A 27,009-nucleotide genomic window follows, 5' to 3' on the forward strand; every position below is an offset into this window, starting at 1 on the left:
GTGGTGGGACAAGCCAGACCCCGCCTGGACGGAGGACACACAGTGACAATGCGATGCATGCACAGTGAGGATTGATTCGGAGTTTCTGACTAATGGTAGTACATAACAGATTAACAGATATATAGGTACATTACTAATATGGTACTCCCGAGGATTATGTTGCCATTTGCAAATCTCTGCACAATGTTGAATAGTTCCACATTGGTTGTGGAAGGGCAAATGACCTAAGATATAAGTGGGGGAGCTCCTCACCTCAATGGCTAGCTTTTAGGGTGGGAAAAACCCTTTACAATCCTACAATTGGTATCAGAGTCTGGCTAGGTTAACATCTCTGGCCCGATGGATACAGTGTGTGAAGGCCCAATGTGTGAAGGGGCCATGTACAGTGTGTGAAGGCCGGTAGGGCCCGAATACGGTGAAGGGCTGAGGGACACCAATGTGTGAAGGGGACATGGACATGGCCCTCGACCTCCCGCTTTAGGGCATATCGCCCAGAGAGTGAGTGCTTGTTTGCTCCATTGACGACGACTCCCAGGTGTGCTTGTCTTGGTCCGGCTCGTCTGTAGATAGGGACGACACCATGGCAGCGACGGCAGCCAAGGGTCACACAGCGGCGGCGGCGGCACGCATCTGGCCATCTGGGGGAGGAAAGACGCCGCTCCAATCCACTTCCCAAATTTTTTTTCTATGCGAAAATACCACCTTACCCTTCCACCGGTGCGGTACCACATAAACGACTAAGCAGTACATGGTGGTACCGATCAATATTAGCCGTTGGATCCGGTCCATCTAACAGCTAGGATTTGGTACCGCCCAAGCATGCTGGACAGTAAAAAATCTCACCTACATTTTCTTTTTGCTACAAATCAAAAGGACCTAATGTGGGCTCTTAATTCTCACTAGTAATCTCTCTGAGTCTGTAGTATCAGCACTGCTGGATGTAATTTCATTCAATGTAGGTATTGATCTGCAAACAATCCAGGTCGTTAACAACAACAACGGTTCAAAACAAGGAGCAAATTGCAAAAATACGTACTATCAACGACACAGACAGGGACCATTCGCTGCATCCCAGAAACAGCGGACGAATTATTACAGAAATCCATGGGCGTGAAAATTCTTGTCTTTTCAAATTAGGCTTGTTAAACGCATCTATAAGTTTTTGCATTCAATTTTTACCGTCCGTCTTATTTGAAATTTTTTTATAATTAGTATTTTTTTTGTTATGAGATGATAAAATATAAATAATAATTTACTCGTAACTCATGTTTTTAAATTTTTTAAAATTTTCAAATAAGACGGACGATCAAAATTGGACGTGAAAAACCATGGTTACGTACACTTAAAATGGGACGGATGTAGTACTTTGCTTCTACTACATGGAGCTGAGCCGGTGAGATAGATTGAAGATGAGGATCAAATCAACTTCGTCAAACAAGCAAATCATTAATTAGCACATAATTAATTAAATTTTAATTATCGTGAACTTGAAAAAGTTAGATTTATTAATAATATTTTAAAACAATTTTTATATAATTTTTTTTATAAAAAATACATTGATTAGTAGTTTAAAAAACATATTAGTAGATGCCGATATAAAATCTATATCTTAATTAGAAAAGAATTGGGCAAGAGTATCTATCCACATGATTGTTGTGGTGTCTTACTTCCATTTGATACCAGGGTAATCCATTTCATCATGCTCGTGGCGTGCAATGAGTGGACAACAGTGAACAGTTATTCCCCAACAAACTCTTTACGTATGTAGTTCTTGCCCTACTGCTACATAATAAGAGAGGCATTACATAATTTACAAACGATTAATTCACTAAAGGACCGTTATTTCTCCCAAATTGCTTGAAGACAAACGTCTGTGATGAGGAGTCACGTCGTCATTTGACTGGAGCAAGATCGAACCGTCTGAGTTGACTTAATAGCACTGATGGTAATTTATGCTATAGAACCGTTCCTGATGACTCAGTAACACACGCTTTGCAAATTTACACTCAAATGACCCGTCCGTGATGAGTACAACTTGTATACAGGACTGAAAGTGTGAAAAGAAGCGGGCAATCCTTAGCGGATTTGTGCTATGAAGTTTGGGCGTAAACTCGTAGCAAAATCAAGATTCTGCAGTAACTAATTAACGAGGTGGTGGAATAATCAATGGGGATGTTGCTGCCATCGCCACGACGATGGAAGCCACTGGGGGGTCCTGTCTAGATCTACACTCTCTGCAGTCGATCGAGACGCTTTTTTTTTTTTTTGGCATTTGCAAATTTGACACCGGTTTTTTTAATTTTGCAAGGGTGCCACTCGAATGGTAGTTCTAGTGGTATTTTTGGAATTTTCTAGTGGTATTCTTACAATAACGATTCAAAGTAGTGTTAAATTTGCAATTGCCCTTTTTTTTTTCATCGTTAAAACGACAATACAACTTGTTAAACGCCCAACAATAATGTCCTTTTCCTCTCTGAATTGCTAGTTACGAATTGTTTTAGATTGGATTGTTTGTGATACTAAGTTTTCAATTTAAATAGTTGTATATATTTGGTTGGATATAGAAGTCAGGTAAAATATACCCTTCTCTAAAAAAATAATAAAAAAAAGAAAACGAAGTCAACAGTATAGCTATGCAAACTAAGAATTAGTTGCGGAGTGCACAATTTGTTCATCATATTGCATCCGTTTTATTTACGCTTGGCATACATATAGTCCAATGAATATAGGAGTTCTCTATTTGTTGATTAACTGATTCTTTTAAATCTCAGTTACTTTTTTTAGAAACAAATACTTTTTTCATAATAACAATGTGTGCTTCAACATTATATCCTCACATTTTGGGATACCAGATTAAAATAAAGAGAGAATAAAACTGAGCTCCTCGACAAGGTGATATGAATAAATCGAGCTACATACATGCATGCATGTATGGTTGACTTAGACCAGTCAGTCGTCGATTGATATCGCCGATAAATGTTAGTCATGGCAATGTGTTAGCACGTACCGTGGTCCGTGGGTAGAAACTTACAATCTTATCCTTTTTTTTATAATAGAAATATATTATATCTCCATGCCTCATAAGACATACAACTATAAATTTGTTACAATCTTGTTATTTGGGATTATAGACGATGTATTAAATAATTAAAGCATATAAACCAACAAGATATACAGTACATCGTGATGAAATGTTTGCAGTACTTTTTATCTTTCGTGCTTGGGAAAATGGGAGATGAAACGAATGAGACTGGAGGGTGTACTTTGAGAACCAAGAGCTGTCTGTTTTGAGCACATATGAACAATAAAATTAAAAAAAATTGACTTAAAAAAAGTCAAGGGAGTATATTCTAAACCTACCTTTTGGTAGAAACTTACTTTTACAAGCATGGCAAAGATAATTCTTAACTATCTTCCAAAAATAAAATAAAAAAAGGATGCCAAACATGCACTCGCGACTGCCAATCGATTGATTAATTAGGTTGTCCTCATGCAATGCAAATGTCGATTGACGACGTCTACCCTTATCGGAATGACTTATTAGCAAATAAAGACTAATTTATGAGTAATTAGTAATTCAAAAGTAAATAATAATGTAAAATAAATTATGATAAAAGAAGTACAAAATCATAAAATTAAGTTATAAAATTAAAATTTTACTCCCTCCGTTTTACAATGTAAGTCATTCTAATATTTTCCACATTCATATTAATGTTAATGAATCTAGACATATATATCTATTTAGATTAATGTTAAAAAAATATCTATTTAGATTCATTAACATTAATATGAATGTGGAAAATGGTAGAATGACTTGTATCGTGAAACGGAGGAAGCAGTTCATAGCTATAAGCGTAAACGTAACGACGAGGCCAGTCAATCTCACAGCGACTTCTTCCACTTAAATTAATGTCGATCTCAAACTACCCAAGTCTGACGCCTTCCTACTAACCACCTTATTATTGTACAAGCTGCAACTCATCGCGACGTCGAAGCAAGGCCCGCAAAGTCAGTCAGTAAAGTAGTAGTAGACTGATGAGATTACGTTTCAATTGGTTCGTTGTGCCTATAAATTAAGGCACATACCATGCGTGCAAGTATGTATCATTCTGCCCTCGGTTGCTTTACTAAGCTAGTTTTGTTGCTCGATCGATCCATCGGTGTTCCGCAAAATAATTTGTTATTTTGGATTCAATCAATCAGGTCTTCAGTCGCCTTTAAACAATTGGACAGCTTGATTCGAGTGCCGGCAGCCTGCAGCCGACCTAGCTGTAAGCATCTCTGCTTGTTTGTTCCGGCTATTTCATTTCCATAATACATTAATAAAAGGGGTAACAATTAAGTATGGAAATTTTGTTATTTTTTACAGCCTAACCCTGACATAATATTTGTGTCTCGTTAAGTTTATTTTTCACCTATCTTACACGTACATATCAATATAAAATTAAAAAAAAGACTATAATAACTTTACTTTATCAAATCCCAATACAATAGCCTTACTTTATCAAACTTTGATGCAATAATTACTCTAAAAACAAGGGCCCCTTAAATCGTAGGAATGAAAAAACGGAGGAATAGGAAAATATAGGATTCTGACAGGAATGTAAATGTAAAACAGAGGATTGCAAAACACAGAAAAAATATAGGAATGATCGTTTGATTGGATTTCAGGAAAAACACAGGAATTGGATGAGAGAGATAGACTCAAAGGATTCTTACCAAGAGGTTAGACCTCTTGCTAAGTTTTCTCCAAAACATAAATTTTGTAGGATTTGGAAAACTTCAATACTTTGAATTAAAGGGCTACATAGTAAAATTTCCTATAGATTTCAATCATATGAAATTCCTTTGATTCAAATGTGCCCTAAACTTATTTAGGACAAATAGAAGGAGCTAAAACCAAACCTATTACGGAACAGAGGAAATGTATCACTACTTGGCTGAGTTCTTTACCCCACTTTCCCAACTCACATATCTCGTTTTCCGCGCGCACGCTTTTCAAACTGCTAAACGGTGCGTTTTTTTAAAAAAAATTATATATGAAAGTTGCTTTCAAAAATTAAATTAATCCATTTTTAAAAAAAATTGCTAATAATTAATTAATTACGTGCTAATGGATCGCTCCGTTTTTCGCGTGGAGGAGACGTGGGTTCCCAACCCGAAGGAGCTAACAGAGTGTTAGCTTGCTTTTCATCGCATGTGCCATTATGGAGCATAGTACTTCCAAGCTAGTGTAAGACTCTGCATCTAATTAGGTTTCAAAAATAAAAGACTCTGCATCTAAAACCTGCATTAACTAGAGGGATCAGTTCCTCAGACGAAGACGGGGGTGATGGTAACATCTTGCCATGGTTTGGTCCCAAGTGTTCCAGATGTGATTGTAGTGGTCATTTTTGGTACCATATTAAAAGTTCATGCGGATGAAGGCCTGTTTATAATCTTTGGTGCTCAAACCATGGTATATTAGGTTAACCGCCTTACACGAAACGGTTTACTATACATACGTGCATATCTGGAATTTTATAAACATGCTGTTACAGGTAACCATTATGCAATTGAAAAATGCTATGTGTCCACGGGGCGATAAATCATTGTCGTGATACTATAATATGAATAGATTCTTTTTTCTTTGATATTTTCGATACACCGTTTTATGTGACAGCCGAAAAGGTGTTTATTGCAACTATTGCTAACACAGATTCAGTATCACCATGATAGGAAAAAGTAAGAATTACAATAGTATGAATTACCCCCTAAACGACAAAAATAGACATTTGACATCTCCAATTCATCGAACCGGACAAATTACACCCCTAACCTGTTCCAGAGTGGTTTTGATCCTACGTGGTGTAAACTTGGTGATCCAGTTAGCTAAAAAAATTATAAAAATAAGTAGGCTCCAACTATCAGCTACATCTCTCCCATCTTCTCTTTTCTTCTGCCTTCTTCCCCTTCGATCTCTCTCTCTCTCTACCTCTGGACGGAGCAGGCAAGAGGGCGGTGGACTAACTCCCTCCATAGGCTGGCGATGGCGACAACCTCCATCCTTCAACTTGTGTGACTCCCTCCATGGAGCTGGTGACGGTGGCGGTCTCCATCCTCTACGGTAGAGGATGCCGCCCCAAATATCCATGCTGGAGGCAGTGACTGCAGAGCTTGCTGGAGGAGGAGGTGACGACGGAGCTTGCTAGAGAGGAGGCACTGGTGGTGGAGCTTGCTCGAGGAGGCAGCAGAAGTACGCGAAGCTCACTAGTAGACGGCATAACAAGCATGCTATCGTGTCGATGCTTTCCCGCCACATGCGTTCGCCGACGAGGGGGTGAGGGGATTCGTCCGGTTTGATGAATCAGGGTGTCAAATGTCTAAGTTTGTAGTTTAGGGGGGGTCATACGTATTATCCTAGTAGTTCAAGGGGTAATTCATACTTTTCCCACCACGATATGCATATGTTTCATATGATTTTAAGCTTGTTGCAACTGTTCTGAACACTAAAAACACTCGCAAAAAAAGTTATTCCTTTCGAATTATCTTTTGCTCGGCCACAAGTGTTTAGAAAGGAAAACAAATCCGAATCATAATTAATTCCTCATGTAGGTAACTAAGTACTACTTCTTAACAAATTAAAAGATGAATACACTTTTTAACACCTTTACTAGTAATATACTCCCTCAGTTTCATATTATAAGTCATTTGACAATTTTTCTAGTCAAACTTTGTTAAGTTTGACTACGTTTACAGAAAGATTCAACAACATCTAAAATATGAAATTAGTTTCATTAAATCTAACATTGAATATAGTTTGATAATATGTTTGTTTTGTGTTAAAAATAATACTATAATATTCTATAAATTAGTCAAACTTAATGTAGTTTGGCTAGAAAAAAAAGTCAAACGACTTATAATATAAAACGGAGGGAGTACTATTCTATTCGTTCGAAAATACAAGGTGTCCTTGTTTTCCACAAAGTCAATACTTTAAAATTTTGGCTAAAAATTAAATAAAAATACATGTGTTTAGTGTCATGTATATAGTATCACTAGGTTCGTATTTGAATGTATATAGTATCACTAGGTTTGTATTTGAAAATATTTTCACGTGAGGCTAATTTTGTAGTTGTTTATAATAAAAACTAATGGTTAAAAATACAATGTTGCAGACCATGTAGAAACCTAATACGTCTTATATTTTTAAATGGAGAGAGTAGGTGACATTTTTCCATGTTTCTTTACAAGAAAAAAAACTATTTCTTCACATTATGGACTATTTATAATATCTTACTTTAATTTATTATATGTAGAAATAACTAAGACCTAGAATTTGGCAGTGGTGGATTGGTCATGAAGATCATTATAATTGGACTGTGTCTTTTGGTGATTATGGCTAGCAGTGTAATCCAAATGTCACACCCTAAAAATCAAAAATATATAAATTGTTGTTTAATTGGAATTATTAGAATTTATTTTAAAAGCCTAGAAGAGAAGATCTAATTTTAATTAATAAATTCCAATATAAAATAGGGCCAGATAAAATTTCATTAAATACTTTACTTAACTCTATAATTCCTAGATTTTTCTGGGATTTATTTGAGCTAAGGAAGTATTTTTAATAAATGAAATTGCATTTCATGAATAATTTAAATTGAAAAAGGTTTTTAAAATCCTCTTTTGGCTTTGGGCCGAAAGTCGGCCCAAAACCTTCTCTCTCTCTCCCTCGGCCCAGTCGGCCCAGTCCGACCGCAGCCCAGTCCGCCCGCTCGCGCGCGCGCGTCAGCCCGCTGACAGGTGGGGCCCACCTGTCAGGGCCGTCGTCTTCCTCGCACCGTCGCCCGGCCGAACCTTAGCCAAGCCGCGCCGCCGTCTCCTTCCAAATCCGGCTGCCCCTTTCCGTTTCCGATGAAATTAGTAGAGGGGAAATGATCTTCGGGATCTTCTCTACCTTTTTCCTTTTGGAATCGATCGCCAATTCGGTTTGGAAATCCGTGGATTCGAGTTCGATTCGGATCGATCTCTCTCCTCCGAACCCTAGTTGTTCCTTCACGTCGCCGGTCGCCGTGGGCCTTCGTCGCCGCCTCCTTGCCCCTTTAAAAGGACCCCCAAGCCCGCCGCTACCCGTCGCCACCCTCGCCTTCGCCTCTCGTCGCCGGTAGAGCCCTAGCGCCGTGTAGCCTAGCGCCGCCGTCGCCGCCGTTCGTCCAGCCGTGCGCCGCCGCCACTCCAGTCGTCGTCGTCGCTCGGGAAGGCCGCCGTCGTGATCGCCAAGTCATCGCCGACCTCGTTCGCCCCTCCGTCGTCGCCGTAGGCCGCCGGAACACCGTCGCCGTCGTCAAGCCGAAGGTCGCCACCGCTTCTTCCTCGACGCCGTCGCCGTCCGTTGATCTACCGCCGCCGTTTTGGTCACCGGTGAGTTCGCCGCGTCGCTCTCTACGTGCTGGTGCCCTCCGTTCGTGCCGTCGCGCCGTCGTTCGCCGACGAGCATGCACGCCCGAGCCGCCGCCGGTGGTGACGTCGTCGCTGACGTCATCGTCGTCGTCCATCCGTGAGCCGCGGTGGATCCGATCGATCTTGGCCGTCCGTTTTGGATAGGATCGATCTCGGCCGCCCAATCTCGTGAACCGCCGCCGTGCACCCGATTCACCGCGAACCCTAGCCGCTGACGCAATAATTCCCTTTTCCTTTTCAAAAATAATTCATTATTGCGTCATAATTCAATTAAAATCCATATAAGTGTTTTAATCCGATTTAATCTTTGAAAATTCATAACTAATTCATCTTAGCTCGGATTTAGTTGGTTCAAGTCTCTAAATTTTTCTAAAATTGAGATCTACATGTTAAAAATATCCACATGTACTGTTCATGCTTGTTTATGTGCTGTTTTGGTGATTTTGCTCTTTTCTCTTTAGATTCCGACGTTTCCGGAGAGTCCGTTTTTACAGGAGAAGAATTTGAAGAGTTCCAAGGCCAGCAAGGCAAGTCACACAGATCCCAAACAACCCTTTGAGCATGTTGATCCTGTTTAAAGCTATTGTTTCTATTCAACTATTGCATTTATTTTCGAATGTCATTGGGTGGAATTAACTTATTGTTTGTTATAGCCCTTTTGTTCTTGATTACTTTATTCCTTGATACCTTGGGTTATTATAACTTGACTAGTTGGGCTTTATATATTGGTTCAGCTAGATATTAGATATGATTGCTTAGCCATGCTTAGAAACATTAGCACTATTGGGATAACTTATGGCTCACTATTATTTAATGATGGCTTAATGATAGCTCACGATGGTCAATCGTGATTGGTTAATTAATTAAATTGCCAACTAAAACCTGATAATGGTGAGTTGTGAGCACATGGTTTTGATGGTCGTGCTCATGACAATTAAGGACCGGTTCACGAGTTTCGGTTGTGAAACATTAACTGTGCCAACCACAAGCCAGCGTGGGCAACGGCTTTACCTTTTGTATAGTATGGTTCATTGCGGAGCACCAGACTGAGAAGTGGCGGAGATAAGCCCACGGGGGTCGCTGGGGAGTCCATGCCTTGTTTTATAAGGGGGTGATTATGATCCAGGAATGGTGCGCTGTGGTGGATTGTGTTGTGCGAGGGGTACTGTCACAGCTCCTTTCTGAGGTACCGTGGTGGTATTGAGGCGCATGGTGACATGTTGTGGGGCTGTGTCTTGTGGGTACAGTGGTACACCTCTAGCCAGAGTAAAACTATTCGAATAGCTGTGCCCGCGGTTATGGGCGGGTCTAACAATGTCTTTCGTGATTAGTTTCACACTTCTCACCATAATAAAAGATGCTATAACTGGTAATAATTTGTTTAGCTCCTGGTTTGGAATGGTATATTCCTGGTTTGGAGATAGATCTGTACAGCCGGGTATGGTTGTTCAGGATGGTTGGGCCTGAGCAGCACGGGTGTGCTGTTTAGTGTTGATTAAAATTGATGATTAATTACTCTACTGTTTTATAATTCTCAAATGTTTGCTAAATGCTGCTTTTGCAAATGAGCCCTATATTATGCCATTCTTTGGTATCCTTGTGCACTTGCATATTTGCTGCGTGGCTTGCTGAGTATGTCATATACTCACCTTGCAATCATTCATCAGAGGAGGAGTTCTACAGTGATGCTGCTGGTGTGGAGGATTAGGTGTAGCCCTGGTCAAGCTGCCTGTGGAGTGGAGTCGTCTGCGCCGTTTATCTTTTTTTTTTCCGCTGCTTAGATCTTTATGATTGAGAGGAACTATCTACCTCTGTAATGACATTTTATTCGCTTATTAATTAGAGTAATAATTGTACTCTATTATCAATTTGTTATTGTGTGCCTCGGCTGATTCCTGGACGAGGGTTCACACACATATAAGCGTTTGGAATTTTGGATAGAAATTCCGGGCGTGACACCAAACCATGTGCAATTCATTATATGAGAACGGGACAGATCGACTCTCACTGCTTGAATTCAAAAAGGCAATCAGTATGGATCCACAGCAAGCCCTGATGTCCTGGAATGACAGCAATTACTTTTGCAGTTGGGAAGGTGTCTTGTGCAGGGTTAAAACTCCACATCGTGTCATTTCTCTAAACCTTACAAATCGAGGTTTAGTTGGGCAAATATCTCCTGCACTTGGCAACATGACATTCCTGAAATTTCTCTCCCTATCCACCAATTCATTCACAGGAGAGATCCATTTGTCCCTTGGTCATCTGCATCGTCTTGAAACCCTCGACTTGAGCAACAACACACTACAAGGAGACATACCTGACTTTACAAATTGTTCCAACCTCAAGTCTCTTTGGCTCAGTCGCAACCACTTAGTTGGACAATTCAACAGTAATTTCTCCCCTCGGCTTCAAGATTTGATTCTTGCATCTAATAATATTACTGGGACCATCCCTTCCTCTCTTGCCAATATCACATCGCTACAACGGCTTAGCATCATGGATAACAATATTAATGGGAACATCCCACATGAGTTTGCTGGGTTTCCCATACTACAGATCCTCTATGCTGATGGGAATAAGTTGGCAGGTAGGTTTCCACGAGCCATCTTGAACATTTTTACTATTGTGGGTCTTGCTTTTAGTTCTAATTATCTAAATGGAGAAATACCGTCCAATCTCTTTGATTCTCTGCCTGAAATGCAATGGTTTGAAGTAGACTATAACAACTTCTTTCAAGGAGGTATCCCAAGTTCTTTGGCAAATGCTTCCAAGCTGAAGGTTTTTGATATATCGAGGAATAACTTCACTGGGGTTATACCTTGCTCTATTGGAAAACTTACCAAAGTTTATTGGCTAAATCTTGAAAAAAATCAACTCCATGCACGCAACAAGCAAGACTGGGAGTTCATGAGCTGCTTAGCGAACTGCACCGGCTTGACAGATTTCTCAGTATCTGATAACTGTCTAGAAGGCCATGTACCAAGTTCATTAGGTAACCTTTCTGTTCAGCTTCAACAATTCCTTTTGGGAGGAAATCAATTATCAGGGGTTTTCCCTTCTGGTTTCCAATACCTTCGCAACTTGATTAGCATATCAATCGATAGCAATAATTTTTCAGGAGTCCTTCCAGAATGGCTCGGCAGTCTACAAAATTTGCAATTAATAGGCTTATATAACAATTACTTTACAGGGATTATACCTTCATCCCTTTCAAATTTATCTCAATTAGGATATCTCTATCTACAGTCAAATCAGTTTTATGGGCATCTACCACCAAGCTTGGGAAATCACAAAATGCTTCAAGAATTGACTATTGGATATAAAAATATTCAGGGTATGATACCAAAGGAGATATTCAAAATTCCATCATTGCTTCAAATTGATTTATCTTTCAACAACCTAGATGGAAGTATCCCAAAAGAAGTAGGTGATGCCAAGCAACTCATGTATTTGAGGCTTTCGTCTAATAAGCTATCTGGGGATATTCCTAACTCTTTAGGTAATTCTGAAAGCATGGAAATAATAATGTTGGATCGGAATATATTTAGTGGAAGCATCCCCACTTCATTAGACAACATACTCAGCCTAAAAGTTCTGAACTTGTCTCAGAACAACTTGTCAGGATCTATACCACCATCTCTTGGCAACCTCCAATTTCTTGAGAAGCTAGATCTTTCATTCAACCATCTTAAAGGTGAGGTCCCAGTAAAAGGAATATTCAAGAATGCAAGTGCCATTCGAATTGATGGTAACGAGGCCCTTTGTGGTGGAGTGCCAGAGCTACATTTACATGCACGCTCTATCATACCTTTTGATTCAACTAAGCACAAGCAATCTATTGTACTAAAAATCGTCATCCCATTAGCTAGCATGTTGTCACTTGCTATGATCATATCTATCTTGTTACTTCTGAACAGAAAACAGAAGAGAAAATCTGTAGATTTACCCTCATTTGGTAGGAAATTTGTCAGAGTTTCTTACAATGATCTTGCCAAAGCAACAGAGGGGTTTTCAACATCACATTTAATTGGAAGAGGAAGGTATAGTTCTGTGTATCAAGGGAAATTTACGGACGAAAAGGTGGTTGCAGTGAAAGTGTTCAACTTAGAGACAATGGGAGCACAAAAGAGCTTCATCATAGAATGCAATGCACTAAGAAAATTGCGACACCGCAATATAGTTCCTATCCTAACTGCATGTGCGAGCACTAGTTCCAATGGAAATGATTTTAAAGCTCTATTGTATGAATTCATGCCACAAGGGGACTTGAATAAATTACTTCATTCGACCGGAGCTGAAGAATTCAACAGGGAAAATCACGGTAACCGGATCACACTTGCTCAAAGATTAAGCATCATTGTGGATGTAGCTGATGCAATTGAGTACCTCCACCATAACAAACAAGAAACTATTGTCCATTGTGATCTGAAGCCTAGCAACATTCTTCCGGATGACGATATGATAGCTCATGTTGGGGACTTTGGCCTTGCAAGGTTCAAAATTGACTTCATGGGATCCAATGACTCCAACTCAATTTACTCAACTGCAATAAAGGGAACCATTTGGATATGTTGCCCCAGGTAATGCTCATTTCCATATTGTGTTTTTGTTTCCCTCTAAATTGTGAATTGTTTCAGCATAGTATCATTTCGAGTAAACCGTTCCCATCCATGGCGGTCCATAGAGTATGCTGCAGGTGCTGAAGTGTCGACCTATGGAGATGTCTTTAGCTTTGGAGTTGTTCTACTAGAAATATTTTTACGAAAGAAACCAACCGACGATATGTTCAAGGATGGCCTCGACATTGTCAAGTTTGTCGAGGTGAACTTTCCAGATAGGTTACCGCAGATTGTTGACCCAGAATTACTACAAGAAACACATGTGGGCACAAAAGAAAGAGTCTTGTGTTGTTTAAATTCAGTACTAAACATTGGACTCTTCTGCACAAAGACATCCCCATATGAGCGCATGGACATGCGAGAAGTGGCTGCAAGGCTTAGTAAAATCAAAGAGGTGTTTCTCAGTGGCAACTAAGGTATATGGCCTTGTTATCTATATCTCCATGATTGTTTCTCATATTATATGTGCATTGTTCTTTCCTTAGTAAAATAACAATTAAGAAGGAAAACTGATGCTGAGCTTACATTGCAGATATCCCAAAATCTTAAGTCTGTGGACTGGACCCTGTAGACTCTGTACTTGTCAATACATCTTTGGCAACTGGGATGAGTGCCTGAAGCTACATCTTTTATGTCTCGCTATATATACAACTAGCTCTGTACTCCACGAAGTTGATTACATGCATTTTATTTCCCTTTGTGATGATGACCACAAATTATTGTACTTGATTATATTTACTAAACTACTTCTTCCGTCTCACAATGTAAGACTTTCTTCTAGCATTGCCCATATTCGTTTAGATGTTAATGAATCTAGACATATGCATGTGTTTGATTTATTAACATCTATATGTATGTGGGCAATACTAGAAAATCTTACATTGTGAAACAGAGAGAGTATCATTGTGAAATGGAGGGAGTATAATTTAACGGATGTCATGACACATGATTTATGTAATTTCCACCACCGAAATAAGTTGAGTAACTCATTTAAGCATCTTGTAAGAGAAGTGACTAAATTACACCCACCTCGCAAGTTATAGTCTTGATGTGTTTTACTGTTTTTTTTATAAAACAAATCATAGTGGTAGAAAACAGAGACTTATTTGCTAATATCCTAAGCGGCCATGTTTGTGGGGACCTAATAAAAAATAGGACTACCTATTAATCTTTCGATAGACTTGAGCTTCAAATCTTACAGAATTTTCAACCAATGGATATAGCTTATTTTGAAAGAATTAACAAAAAGAAAGGGATAAACATTTCAAAAATCATAAATTTAGAGAAAAAAACATTTGTAAAATCTAATTTTGGTGCATTGTAATAGAGCGTAAGTGCACTATAACTAAGTTCTGTAACTTAATATAACTACAAGTTGCCCAGCGAAAAAAATATAACTACAAGTTAGATCTACATAAACACAAATCTTGATGCAAGATCTTACGGACAAGAAGAAAAATCGAAAGACAGGAGCCCAAAAATCTGTAGCAAAGTGAAATAGCAAAACCGATAAAAAAAAAAGCATTCTTATATGGGCATCAGATAGACTGTTCAGCTCTGCGGCGAGCCATCGAACGGCGGCGGCGGCAATAGTGAGGATGCGTATTGGAGCGTGACGGCTGGAGCTTGTGCTAGCCGATGCCACATCCGCCATGCGAGCCGGAGTTTTAGGTCTCCATCCAGGATCGGACGACGTACGGCTACCAATGCGGCGACCTAGCCATGCATGGCCGGCGGCGGCGATGAGCGACGATTTTCTCCGCTTTCTCTGGCCCATATCTCACGGAAAATATATCAATCCGGCGGCCGCGGCCTCGATTGATCACATCGCCGGAAACCAGCCCGACCTGCTCCTTGTCGGCGATCTGTAACCTCACCAACGCCACCGCACTGCAGCAGGCTTCTACTCCTGCATTTTCTTCGAATCGACGACACCTATCAGCCAGACTGGGATTACAGCGCTGAGGTTTTTGTTTTCTGAAACTCTGAACCATTTTGTCACTCTGAATCTTCTTCAGAACTCTTACTTTGTGAATTGGTCTCGCAGAATATGGTGATTTGTTAACTACAGTGAATCATTTACAACTTGAGTTCAGCAGCTGTATATCTTTTTAAGATTGGATTAGGTAGTTGCTCGATCTGTTCTATAAGCTTCAGTGCGAAGTGACAAAGGACATCAGACTAAAATATTCAGTAGTACATATATACTAATGTTACAATTCCATGTCCTTGATCAGTGAAAGTGTACTGAATATCAGATGTTACTAATATATACTACACTAATTTTACAATTACATATGTATTTGATCAAGGAAAGTACTAACCTTAATCCAACACAACAAATTCCAGGGAAGCAGTAGAAAGACTTGACGAAGATGGACAGGATAGGTGGGTGACTATGTCTTTGATCAGTGAAAGTGTGCTGAATATCGAATGTTACTAATATATACTAATTTTACAATTCCATATGTATTTGATCAATGAAAGTGTGCTGAATGTTACTACTAACCTTAATCCTACACAACAAATTCCAGGGAAGCAGTAGGAAGAAATGACAAAGATGGATAGGATAGGTGGGTGACTGAACCTTGCGCACTCTGGTACATACAACACTCATTACAGGGAAGCAGAGTGCATGGGAGTGGAGATAGTGCTAAAGCCATCGACGTTCGTCTTCACCCACAGCCATGCGAGTGGAGCACTTGACTGACAATCACGATGTGTTAGGCAGTCCTCCGCACTTCATGTCTTCAACTGCAGATTGTGCATCCTTTCTGAAGAAAACTGGCGCCTGATTGGAATCTTTCGTGCAGTTGACTGCAAATCAAGTCTTTGCATGCCAAGATTGTGCTAATTAAAGCCACGGTATCCTTCTGTTATAAAAGGAAGCAGTCGAATTGTCGATGACCATGAGCCCCATGAGACAGGCTAGCTGCTCCTCTCGCTGGTAATCTCAGTCATGCATATCAATCTTTCATTTAATTCGTTTCTGTTCATCATTTTGTTGTTGGGATAGATTGGTGTATGTTGGATTGCATGCTTTTGGGGATTTGTGTGTAGAATACATCTAATTATATTCACAGCACATTCTGTCTAGAAAGGTAATGCATATATATACAGATGATTTGAGACATTTTGGTTCCATTTTATCTGAGGTGATGATCAGCAATTACTAAATACTACTAGCTCTGTTTTTTTAATATATGACGTCTTTGACTTTTTGACAAACGTTTGACCATTCGCCTTAATTAAATTTTTTATACGGATACAAAAAAAAGTTAAGTCATGCTTAAAGAACATTTGAAAATAAATCAAGTCATAATAAAATAAACGATAATTGCATAAATTTTTAAATAAGATGAATGGTAAAACATATCTTAAAACGTCAACGGCGTCATATATTAAAAAAACGGAGGGAATAATACTTGAGATTTTACAGTGTGTGTCATAACCACAAACCATATTAGTTTGCATGTCTAGCATATTATTACAGTGCAAAGTACATTCAGCTCATTAATTGGCACCTAGGAGCTGAGGGTTTCCCATAACAATACTCCCCTATATGTTGATTATGAAGTTCGATGAGCGAGCTGACCTCTAAGAGCAAGTTTTATAATTGAGGTGGCTAACACCTCTAATTCCATACATATCATCTCCGTATAACTTAAAAGGTAACTTATATAATAGGTAACCTATAACACACAAACCTCAATAACTCTAAAAGAAAATCTAAGAAGTGCTATAGACAAGCGTCTCAATCTAAGAAATGTCATTGATAAATCTAACTTCCTAGAAATACCATCATATGAGTGCCTTTGTCCCAAAAATGTCATCGCCATTAGATTTTCATTAGCAGCCCTTCATGAAATGCTATAAAAAGATTATTTTACCATACGAATTGTTGAAAGCCGATGAAAACTTCCGCCTTTTCCGTCAGTTTACACTAATTTGTAGGCTGCTCTTTACACTAAATTATTGTAAGTTAACGAATGGGAGAATAGCTACTTTAGTCCCTAAAGTTTCTCTGTAGGATCAGTTTAGTCCCTAACCTTTTAAATGGTCCAAAGAAATCCTTAACCTTTGTCATAAGGCCTATAATAGTCCTTGGGTCCACCAAAATCATCATATGGATATGCCATGTCATCATTCATGCAAATCTATAATGAATTGTCCAATATACCCTTACGTATATCATAGAAAAATAAATATAAGGGTGAATTAGACATAACCATAGGAAAAAAATACCTCTTTTTTCACCCTTTTGAGGTATATTTTTGCTCTTACATGTACCATATATATTTTTTTAACTTTTTTCTTTTGTTTTTTATTTACCTATGCATAGGAAGGTGACATGGCATGTCCATGTGGCGATTTTGGTGGGACCAAGGACTATATTAGCCCACATAACAAATTTAAAGGACTTGTTTAGACAATATGAAAGATTAAGGACTAAAATGATCCAGGAGCGAAACTTTAGGGACTATATTAGCTATTCTCTCTTAACGAAAAGAGCAAAAGTTTTAATCGTAGGGGTAAAATGGTCTTTTTAAACCACTTAGCGGATGGCTGCTAATGCTACCTAAAGGCGATAGCATTTCTTGGACAAAAACACTTATAGATGGCATTTCTAGGAAGTTGGATTGGTCGATGGTATTTATTGGATTGGGGCACTTGTTGATGGTATTTCTTAGATTTTCTCAAACTCTAATACTCCCATATTTGTATAGTTTGTATAGGGGTTGCCCCTTATATGAGGGATGGTTCCTTCCCTCTCTCCTTTCTCCCCACCTCATCAAATAAGTCTACAAGACATCTTAGGAGATTTATAGTACTTGCTCTAAGGTATTGGCTCTTACTACTTGGGTTCGAGATTTTCTAGAGGATGATGAGTTGTTCCATTTCCTGTAGTATCCCTGTTTGGGGATGTCAGTCATTTAGAACCGAACAGAGACCCTTGGATCGATGCCTATATTTGCTCTAGTTGCTTACTACTCCCTCCGTTTCACAATGTAAGTCATTCTAGCATTTTTCACATTCATATTGATGCTAATGAATCTAGACATATATATCTATCTAGATTCATTAGCATTAATATGAATGTGGGAAATACTAAAACGACTTACATTGTGAAACGGAGGAAGTAGAAATCTAGAATAAGGAAAGGGTCTTGCAGAAGGAGAGATAAGACAGAGGGATGAAAACCAAATATAAATTGAGTAGCAATTTCACAACTCATCATCATAATACCAGATAATGTAACGATTGTCACCCATTTCACTGCAGGATTTTGAAGAAAATTTGCATATCTGAATTGCACGGCTTTTAGAGGACTAGAGTTACATTATTTCACATGCAGTGGCATAAATCATTGGTTTTTTCTCAAATCTTATTGATCTAGAAGAGAGAGCGTGCGTTCACTTCAGGAAGTAACCATTGAAATCCCTCAGGTACTTCGCATGTCAACAAATAAATATTTGCCATAACACCAGTTTGCAATTTAAGTTTCGTGCCTTACTTGTATCTTAACCATGTCATCAGGCACTTCGTTTGCTAGCCATGAAGTTTATTGAACCCGGGAAATTTCTCTTGGTGTTCTTGGTTTGCAGTGCACATGTTGTCATCTGCTCCTCTAATGGAAATGAAACAGATCGGTTATCACTGCTTGAATTCAAGAATGCTATCACTCTTGATCCACAGCAAGCCCTGATGTCCTGGAATGACAGCAACCATGTCTGCAGTTGGGAAGGTGTCAAGTGCAGGGTGAAGGCTCCACATCGTGTCATTTATCTCAACCTTAGTGGTCAAGGCTTAGTAGGGACAATATCTCCTTCTCTTGGAAACCTAACATTCCTAAGATATATAAGTCTCCAAGAAAATTTACTAGCTGGACAAATCCCCCTGTCACTTGGTCATATGCATCACCTCAAAGTTCTCTACTTGAGTAATAATACACTCCAAGGAGAGATACCTGACTTTGCAAATTGTTCTAATCTCTGGGCGTTATTGCTGAATGGAAATCACCTAGTGGGGAAAGTACCTACAGATGCCCGTTTGCCGCCTAACCTTTATTTTCTCTGGATTGTACATAATAATCTGACTGGAACCATTCCCACCTCTCTATTTAACATTACGACATTAACTAAACTTTCTATAGGATTTAATCAAATCAATGGTGAGGTTCCCAAAGAAATTGGAAAATCACGCGTTCTGCAACTATTTGCTGCTTCTGGAAATAAGCTTTTAGGAAGATTTCAACAAACCATCCTTAATATCTCTTCCCTTGCTGATCTAGATCTTGGGTCCAATTATCTACATGGAGAGTTGCCATCCAGTCTTGGTAGTTCACTGTCCAATCTACAGGGGTTGGCTTTGGGCAACAACTTCTTCGGTGGGCATATCCCAAGTTCCTTGGCAAATGCTTCTAAGCTATCCATGATTCATCTGTCAAGAAATAATTTCATAGGGATGGTGCCTAGTTCCATTGGCAAACTTCAGGAACTCTCCGTGTTGAACCTTGAATTTAATCAACTACAATCAAGTGATAAGCAAGGCTTGGAGTTCATGAATAGTCTCAGCAATTGCACCAAACTACGAGCATTATCACTTGCAAAAAATCAACTAGAAGGAGAGATACCAAGTTCATTCGGCAACCTTTCTATGAAGCTTGAACTCTTATACCTTGGAGGCAATAAACTATCAGGGCGTTTTCCTGCAGGCATTGCAAATCTTCACAGCCTGTCAGGTCTAGCACTGAATTCAAATCGTTTTACAGGTCCAGTTCCAGATTGGCTAGGAAATCTTAAAAATTTGCAAATAATATTCCTAGCGGCAAACATGTTTACAGGATTTATTCCATCATCCCTCTCAAATTTATCTCTACTAGAAAATGTTGTCTTGGACTCTAACCAGTTCTATGGCCATATACCCCGAGGTTTGGAAAGCCTCAAAGTACTACAAGTACTGAGCATTCCAAACAACAATCTTCATGGTAGCATCCCAAGAGAGCTCTTCAGCATTCCTACAATAAGGGAGATTTGGCTATATTCCAATAGATTGGATGGACCTCTTCCTATTGAAATAGGAAATGCTAAACAATTAGAACATCTTGTGCTTTCATCAAATAACCTATCCGGTGTTATTCCTGACACACTTGGTAATTGTGAGAGTATTGAAGAGATCGAGTTGGATCAGAATTTTCTCAGTGGGAGCATTCCTACATCATTTGGCAACATGGAAAGCTTGCAAGTGCTCAATATGTCTCATAACCTCTTGTCAGGATCAATACCAAAGTCTATTGGTAGCTTGAAGTATCTTGAACAACTAGATCTGTCATTCAACAATCTCGAGGGTGAAGTACCAGAAATAGGTATATTCAACAACACAACGGCCATATGGATTGCTGGAAATAGGGGTCTTTGTGGTGGGGCAACAAAGCTACACCTACCTGTGTGCACTTATAGACCTCCAAGTTCAACTAAACACTTGCGATCCGTAGTACTGAAAGTTGTGATCCCCTTAGCTTGCATAGTGTCACTTGCTACGGGAATATCTGTCTTGTTGTTTTGGAGGAAAAAACATGAGAGAAAATCTATGTCTCTCCCTTCATTCGGTAGAAATTTTCCTAAAGTTTCATTCGACGATCTTTCCAGAGCGACGGATGGGTTCTCCATATCCAATTTAATTGCCAGGGGAAGATACAGTTCTGTGTACAAAGGGAGATTGTTGCAATATGGAGATATGGTTGCTGTGAAAGTTTTCAGCCTACAAACTAGAGGGGCACAAAAAAGCTTCATTGCAGAATGCAAAACTTTAAGAAATGTGCGACACCGAAATCTTGTTCCCATCCTAACTGCATGCTCAAGTATTGATTCTCAAGGGAATGATTTCAAAGCTCTAGTATATCAATTCATGTCACAAGGTGACTTGCATATGATGCTATACTCAAATCAGGATGATGAAAACGGTTCAGCTTCCATCCATATTGCATTTGCTCAAAGGTTAAGCATTGTAGTGGATGTTGCAGATGCAATGGAGTACGTCCACCATAACAACCAAGGAACTATTGTTCATTGTGATCTCAAGCCTAGCAACATTCTTTTAGATGACAGCCTAACAGCACATGTTGGAGACTTTGGCCTTGCAAGGTTTAAAGTTGATTGCACTATATCATCTTCCGGTGACTCAATTATTTCAAGTGCAATTAATGGAACTATTGGATATGTTGCTCCAGGTAAATCCTATTTTTCATGGTACACTATGTTTCGTTGGGAGTGTTCTCTTCCTATTTTAATGTTTGGACTTAACTATTCTCATGTGCTATATGCTCTATGCAGAGTATGCAACAGGTGGTGAAGTTTCAACCTTCGGAGATGTTTATAGCTTTGGAATAGTTCTCTTCGAAATATTTTTACGAAAGAGACCAACACACGATATGTTCAAGGATGGTCTGAACATTGCAACATTTGTCGATATGAACTTTCCTGACAGGATATCAGAAGTTGTTGACCAAGAATTGTTAGAATACCAGAATGGTCTATCCCATGACACTCTTGTGGACATGAAGGAAAAAGAAATGGAGTGTCTACGTTCTGTGTTAAACATTGGACTTTGCTGCACAAAGCCATCCCCCTATGAGCGCATGGACATGCGAGAAGTGGCTGCAAGGCTGCGTAAAATTAAGGAGGCCTACCTCAGCAGCAACTAAGGTAATTAACCTAATTCAATGATATGCACTCGCTGTACATATTTCCAAGGTAGTTTATCATAATGTGTGTTTGTATTATCCTTTTCTTAGCTAGTAAAATGCATGTGTAAATAAACATAGGGCTGATGCTAAGCTTACATTGCAGATACCCTGAAATCATCAGCAGCATGTGGACCCTCAGACCCTGTATACTCTGTATTCTACACAATATTGGCAACTGCGATGATTGGACGGAACCTACCTCATGTGTCTTGCATTTTCCATTGGGTGTTAATATGGCACTATAAGCTTTTTTTTATGGCAATGTAACATACATTTTACCAGTATACATTTACGTTGCAGTATTTCTCTTTGTGTATTGAGGAGAGATATAAAAGAAATCACCTTTCTGCTTCTGCTTTCTTGTTACGAACCAGAGATGAGATCTGAACAATAGAGGTAGAGCAGAGGAAACAGGGGAGACAGAACAGAGTTGGTAGCTTTAGGAGGAAGGATTGTTTGGTTATTTCATATTCGATGCTTTCTCTCCTATTACACGAGTGCTTATATGGATGCACTGGTTACAGCTGTCGAGCCAACCCATTCAGGCCCAGAGATCCGAACATTCGCCTGTCTCACACGCTTAGGACGCGCCTGATGACGAACCGGGTTTGAAGACGTAGTCGTTGTCGGATCACAAACAGTAGCCGTAACATTTCTGGATGGGTGTATCGTGAAAGTCTGGATGGATATCAATGATAGTGGTACATAATACCATAAAGAGGACTTGACTGATAACATTATGAACATTCCAGTAAAACAAAAATATTGGGTCATTGCTAATCTGAAACGCTTAGGCCTTGTTTGGCTAAGGGGTTATTAGAGAAATGATTTCCCATCCACCAAAAGATATCTTTAAATCCTAACTGTTCATTCTCCCTCTTCCATTTTATCCTAACCCTTCACTTATTTTCTTATCCCAATCCCACTTTCTTATTACATTATCCAAACAAACCCTTAGTATAATACTACCTCCATATTTTAATGTATGACGCCGTTGGCTTTTTATCCAACGTTTGACCATTCATCTTATTCAAAAAATTTATACAATTATCATTTATTTTATTGTGACTCGATTCATCATCAAATGTTCTTTAAGCATTTATCATGATATAAATACTTTCATATTTGCATGAAAATTTTGAATAAAACGAATGGTCAAACGTTTGTCGAAAAGTCAACGGCGTCATACATTAAAATACGGAGGGAGTAGATAGTAGGAACTTGTTTTTGTAAGATGTTCGGGCTGCCCTCATTAGTTGTTGTACGAAATACAAACAGGGTGCCCCATATGAAGAGTCTTTAGGCTTTACATGGGCCATGATGGGCCACAGAATCGTCATCGTGAGATTCCATCTCTGCAGCAAAGCCAGCGGGAGGCAACAGCGGCGAGGCAGACGCGAAGGTTTGAGGGATCTGCTGGCCAATGCGACCCACATCCTGAGATTGCATGGCTCCGTCCAGGAATGGACCACGGCTGGGCTACCAGAGTACCAGTGCAGCCACGACCTTGGGATGTTGCCGGCCATCGAGACGACGTCCACCTGGTCCTCTTCCTCGTCAGTGATGTCAGCTTCGCCGACATGTGGCTGACCTCCACCTCCGCCGAATTGATACCCATCGAGGAAACATATATCAACTGTGCTGGGATTGGATTACTGCTGAGGTTTGTCTGTTTAATTTGATCATTAATCCATATAAACTTGGTAGCACACGGATCGGACAAAATCAGGCGATATAAACTGGCTTTGGGCTTTACATGGGGCTGTGATGCAGTCGAGCCGTGCGGCGATCGGCGGCGGATGGTTTCAGCGCTCCAGCCAGGAACGGACCTCCCGGAGGCGATGAGCAGCGCTCCACGCCCTCCGGATCAGGTGAATCCTACTCTCATGATATAATGTTTCCCTTTTAAGTTGGGAGCGTTTTCTTCCTATTTTAATGTGTTGACTTAACTACTCTCGTGTGCTATGCTCTGTACAGGGTATGCAGTAGGTGGTGACATGTCAACCTACGGAGATGTTTATAGCTTTGGAATAATTCTCTTTGAAATATTTTTACGAAAGAGACCAACAGATGATATGTTCAAGGATGGTCTGAACATTGCAACTTTTGTTGAGATGAACTTTCCGGATAGGATATTGTTGGGACAAAATCCAACAAGCATATATGTGTATCACTTATGTATTCAATATGCCCAGCTGTGAGCAATGTTTACATATTTATACAAGGATGTACAAGGGGAAATTATATCGCTACCCTAATCGCTGATCTATCTAGGCGGCTGGCTGGTGGGCCAGCTTTAGGGCTCTTTGGTAAGCTCCTCGGTGACAGGAGGGCTGCGCCCATTAAGGGAGCGCCGCCGATTCCCAAGGGCGCCTGCTATTACCCGGGTAAAGACGTGCTCCGGGTAATAGCGTGCGCTGTCTGCCCTCGTTAGCGGCATCAGAGGTGGTTGGCAGATGCGTAGTGCGAATTTATAGCGTCCCACTACGCATCTGATCACCCATCTTACGCCCAAGGCTCTCGAAGCTCTAGCTTCCTCTGGAGCCCTCAAACAGCTCCGGAGAACCTAGAAGGCTTTGGAGTCCTTGGATGGCTCCGGAGCCCACGGGCAACTACGGGACAAACCTACAAAGGGATTTTGCACTCTCGCAGCGAAGGCAGACGATTTACAATGCAAATCAATAAAGATGGACGAACTAGGCTAGAACTATGTGCAATATTGAAAAAGTGATTCAATTGGCTAAATTAGATTGTGTGTAGATTCTTCTTCCAATTGAACTAGCCTTGTCCCTTATATAAGGATATAAGGGTTGGTCTTGCCTCCTGCAGATCATCCTCCACGCCTAACTCAGGATAAAAACCAATGGAAACCCGAAACATACCCTCCTGAGTAAGGAGTCCTGACACCCAATGAAAATATAGACTCGGTATCGGACTCTACCGGTCTGACCACGCGCACAAGTAGTGGTCTGACCGGCCAACATATGGCGGTCAGACCGGCCTTGTGAGGGAAACCAGCACTCTTCCAAATTTTGGTAATATTTTCCTAATTTAAACCTAGGTGCCAAATTTAGGTGTAAACAAGTCCCACCTTAATTTCTCTCCCCTATCCACACACATTGTGTTATATTATATGGTTACAACTACTATGGCTTGATAAAGGGTCTAAACACTGTTTCCCACTTCAGTTGAATAAATTGCTATTCTCGAATAGCATGAGTGGTTTAGTGCTAAAAATAATTTTGTACAAGTACTGAGTTGTTATATTTAGAATTAAGTTTGAATTATGTTTTAGGGCTAAGGGAGTAGACGAAAACCAAAGGCTTTCAATTTTTTTTTTATTGTAGATCCACGGGGTTAGACCGGAGGGCACTTGTACATAACTGCATATCTGTGACGGTCTATCCCGTGTTTGGTCTTGCGCACCATCACACCGTCATCATCTTTAATGGATCGAAATAAACACCGATACAAATATACTTGTTCATACATATTTCATGAGCATATATTACGAGCTCGTCACCGATAAGACCTATTGGTGACGGACTTATGTTTCGGCACAAAGTTTATCTTTGTCGGGTCCAAACCTAACCACGTGGTGCATGCAATAACCGTGTGCCCCTGTGGCCTGTGCAGTGTGCATCTATCAGCAGCGCATGTGTTCAGCATTAATTTGTTCGACGATCAATTCTCGACCCCAATCTCCTACAGTATCAAGCTTGATGCATGCTTATTGACTTGACTCAAGACTCTTCAGATGGTCGATATTTAGCTAATTAATGAGTGACGATCGCGATCAATCCTAGGAAAGGAAATGGCACTCCGAGGTACAATTGATTTTAAAAAATCACATATACGTAACAACGATAATATTTACATTATCATAAACACACATAGGATATGACAACTAAAAATAAAACAACAACAGACTAACAGGGATACTATCTTGATAGGCAGGGGCGGATCCAGCATGGGTGCTGGGACTCAAGTCCCCTCTATCCCGCTGGATCACCATTGATAGAAGAGGAGATGAAAGGGGAAGAATATGGAGAAAATGAAGGGTAGGGGGACTCAAGAAGAAATTAGGAGATGAGTCCCCTCTTAAATCTTGTTCTAGATCCGCCCCTAATGATAGGCACTAATATGGGATATGAACCAAGACTCCACTTAAAACTTCTCCAAAAATACTCTCGCTGTAAAGAAAAATTGAACAAGAATAAGTACCATCCACAATACTCAGCAAACAACATCGAAAAAAATATTCTCTCCATTTTAAAATATAAGACACAACCAACCTTTAACCCAAAGACCAAGAAATAATTATTATCACCTCATAGTTTGGATTACCCTGATAAATAGAATACATGCACCCAATAAAATTAGAGATCTTCATGGTGGATGATTTAAATAATAATATTTTAGTGAAAAAAAAGTGGTAGTTAATGATATGCATGCATGCTCACCTTATATTATAAAACAACTTTAAAAAGTAGTTATGCCTTATATTATGAAATGGAGGGAGTATATGAATAATGCAAGGGTATAAGGAATTGTATTATAGGGATGTTTTGCAGTAAATAAGCATTTTAAAGCAGTTGATTATTTAAACATTTTAAAACAACCATACTATTTTTTTCTTTTAACCAGAAAACAGTACGGGAGCCCCACTATATACTAATTATAAGCAATTACAGGGTTTATGTACACAAGGAAGATTACATAGCGTCCATCCACGGAAAACATTGCTAATTTGCTGCCTTCACTACTGCGAAACTGATCTTTGCTAGGTCGACCCAAAACCACAATAGTCCCGGTTTCAAAAAGAATCGGGCCTAAAGATCATCTTTAGTCCCAGTTTAAAACCCCACAGCCATTCTATGACCTTTAGTCCTGATTGGTAACACCAACCATCTTTAGTCCCGGTTCATCCCAAGTCAGTGGCCTGTCAGGGGGCTGAGGATCTTTAGTCCAGGTTAGTGTCACAAACCAGGACTAAATATCACCACTTTAGTCCCGGTTGGTATTACCAACCGGAAAAAATTAAACGCGTAGTATATAATCCCTCTCTCTCTCTCTTATCCTCTCCTCTACAACCGGCCTCTCCTCTCCTCAGATCGATCCCTTCCTCCTCTCCTCCCCTCCCCTCTCCTCCTCCCCCCTCCTCCCCTTCCTCCTCCCATCCCCGGCCCTCTCCTCCCCCTCCTC

General features: G+C 39.9%; 1 protein-coding gene and 1 pseudogene across 2 annotated transcripts; both read left to right on the forward strand.

Annotated features, from left to right (window-relative positions):
* Nucleotides 1–4,101: 4,101 nt before the first annotated feature.
* On the forward strand, nucleotides 4,102–13,847 carry LOC4349905 (probable LRR receptor-like serine/threonine-protein kinase At3g47570; annotated as a pseudogene).
* A 2,121-nt stretch (nucleotides 13,848–15,968) lies between these two features.
* On the forward strand, nucleotides 15,969–22,157 carry LOC4349906 (probable LRR receptor-like serine/threonine-protein kinase At3g47570). 2 transcript variants are annotated; one of them, XM_015761248.3, is made up of 5 exons: nucleotides 15,969–16,005; nucleotides 18,342–18,505; nucleotides 18,597–21,288; nucleotides 21,392–21,763; nucleotides 21,908–22,157. In XM_015761248.3, the coding sequence occupies exons 3-4, from the start codon at nucleotides 18,615–18,617 to the stop codon at nucleotides 21,760–21,762; spliced, it is 3,045 nt and encodes a 1,014-aa protein (XP_015616734.1). In that variant the 5' UTR covers nucleotides 15,969–16,005; nucleotides 18,342–18,505; nucleotides 18,597–18,614; the 3' UTR covers nucleotide 21,763; nucleotides 21,908–22,157. The 2 variants fall into 2 exon arrangements, with proteins under 2 accessions (XP_015616734.1, XP_025877002.1); XM_026021217.2 differs by having other exon boundaries at nucleotides 15,990–18,505.
* The last annotated feature ends 4,852 nt before the right edge of the window (nucleotides 22,158–27,009 follow it).

The sequence above is a fragment of the Oryza sativa genome, chromosome 11 (genome assembly GCF_034140825.1).
Source record: "Oryza sativa Japonica Group chromosome 11, ASM3414082v1".
NCBI lineage: Eukaryota > Viridiplantae > Streptophyta > Magnoliopsida > Poales > Poaceae > Oryza > Oryza sativa.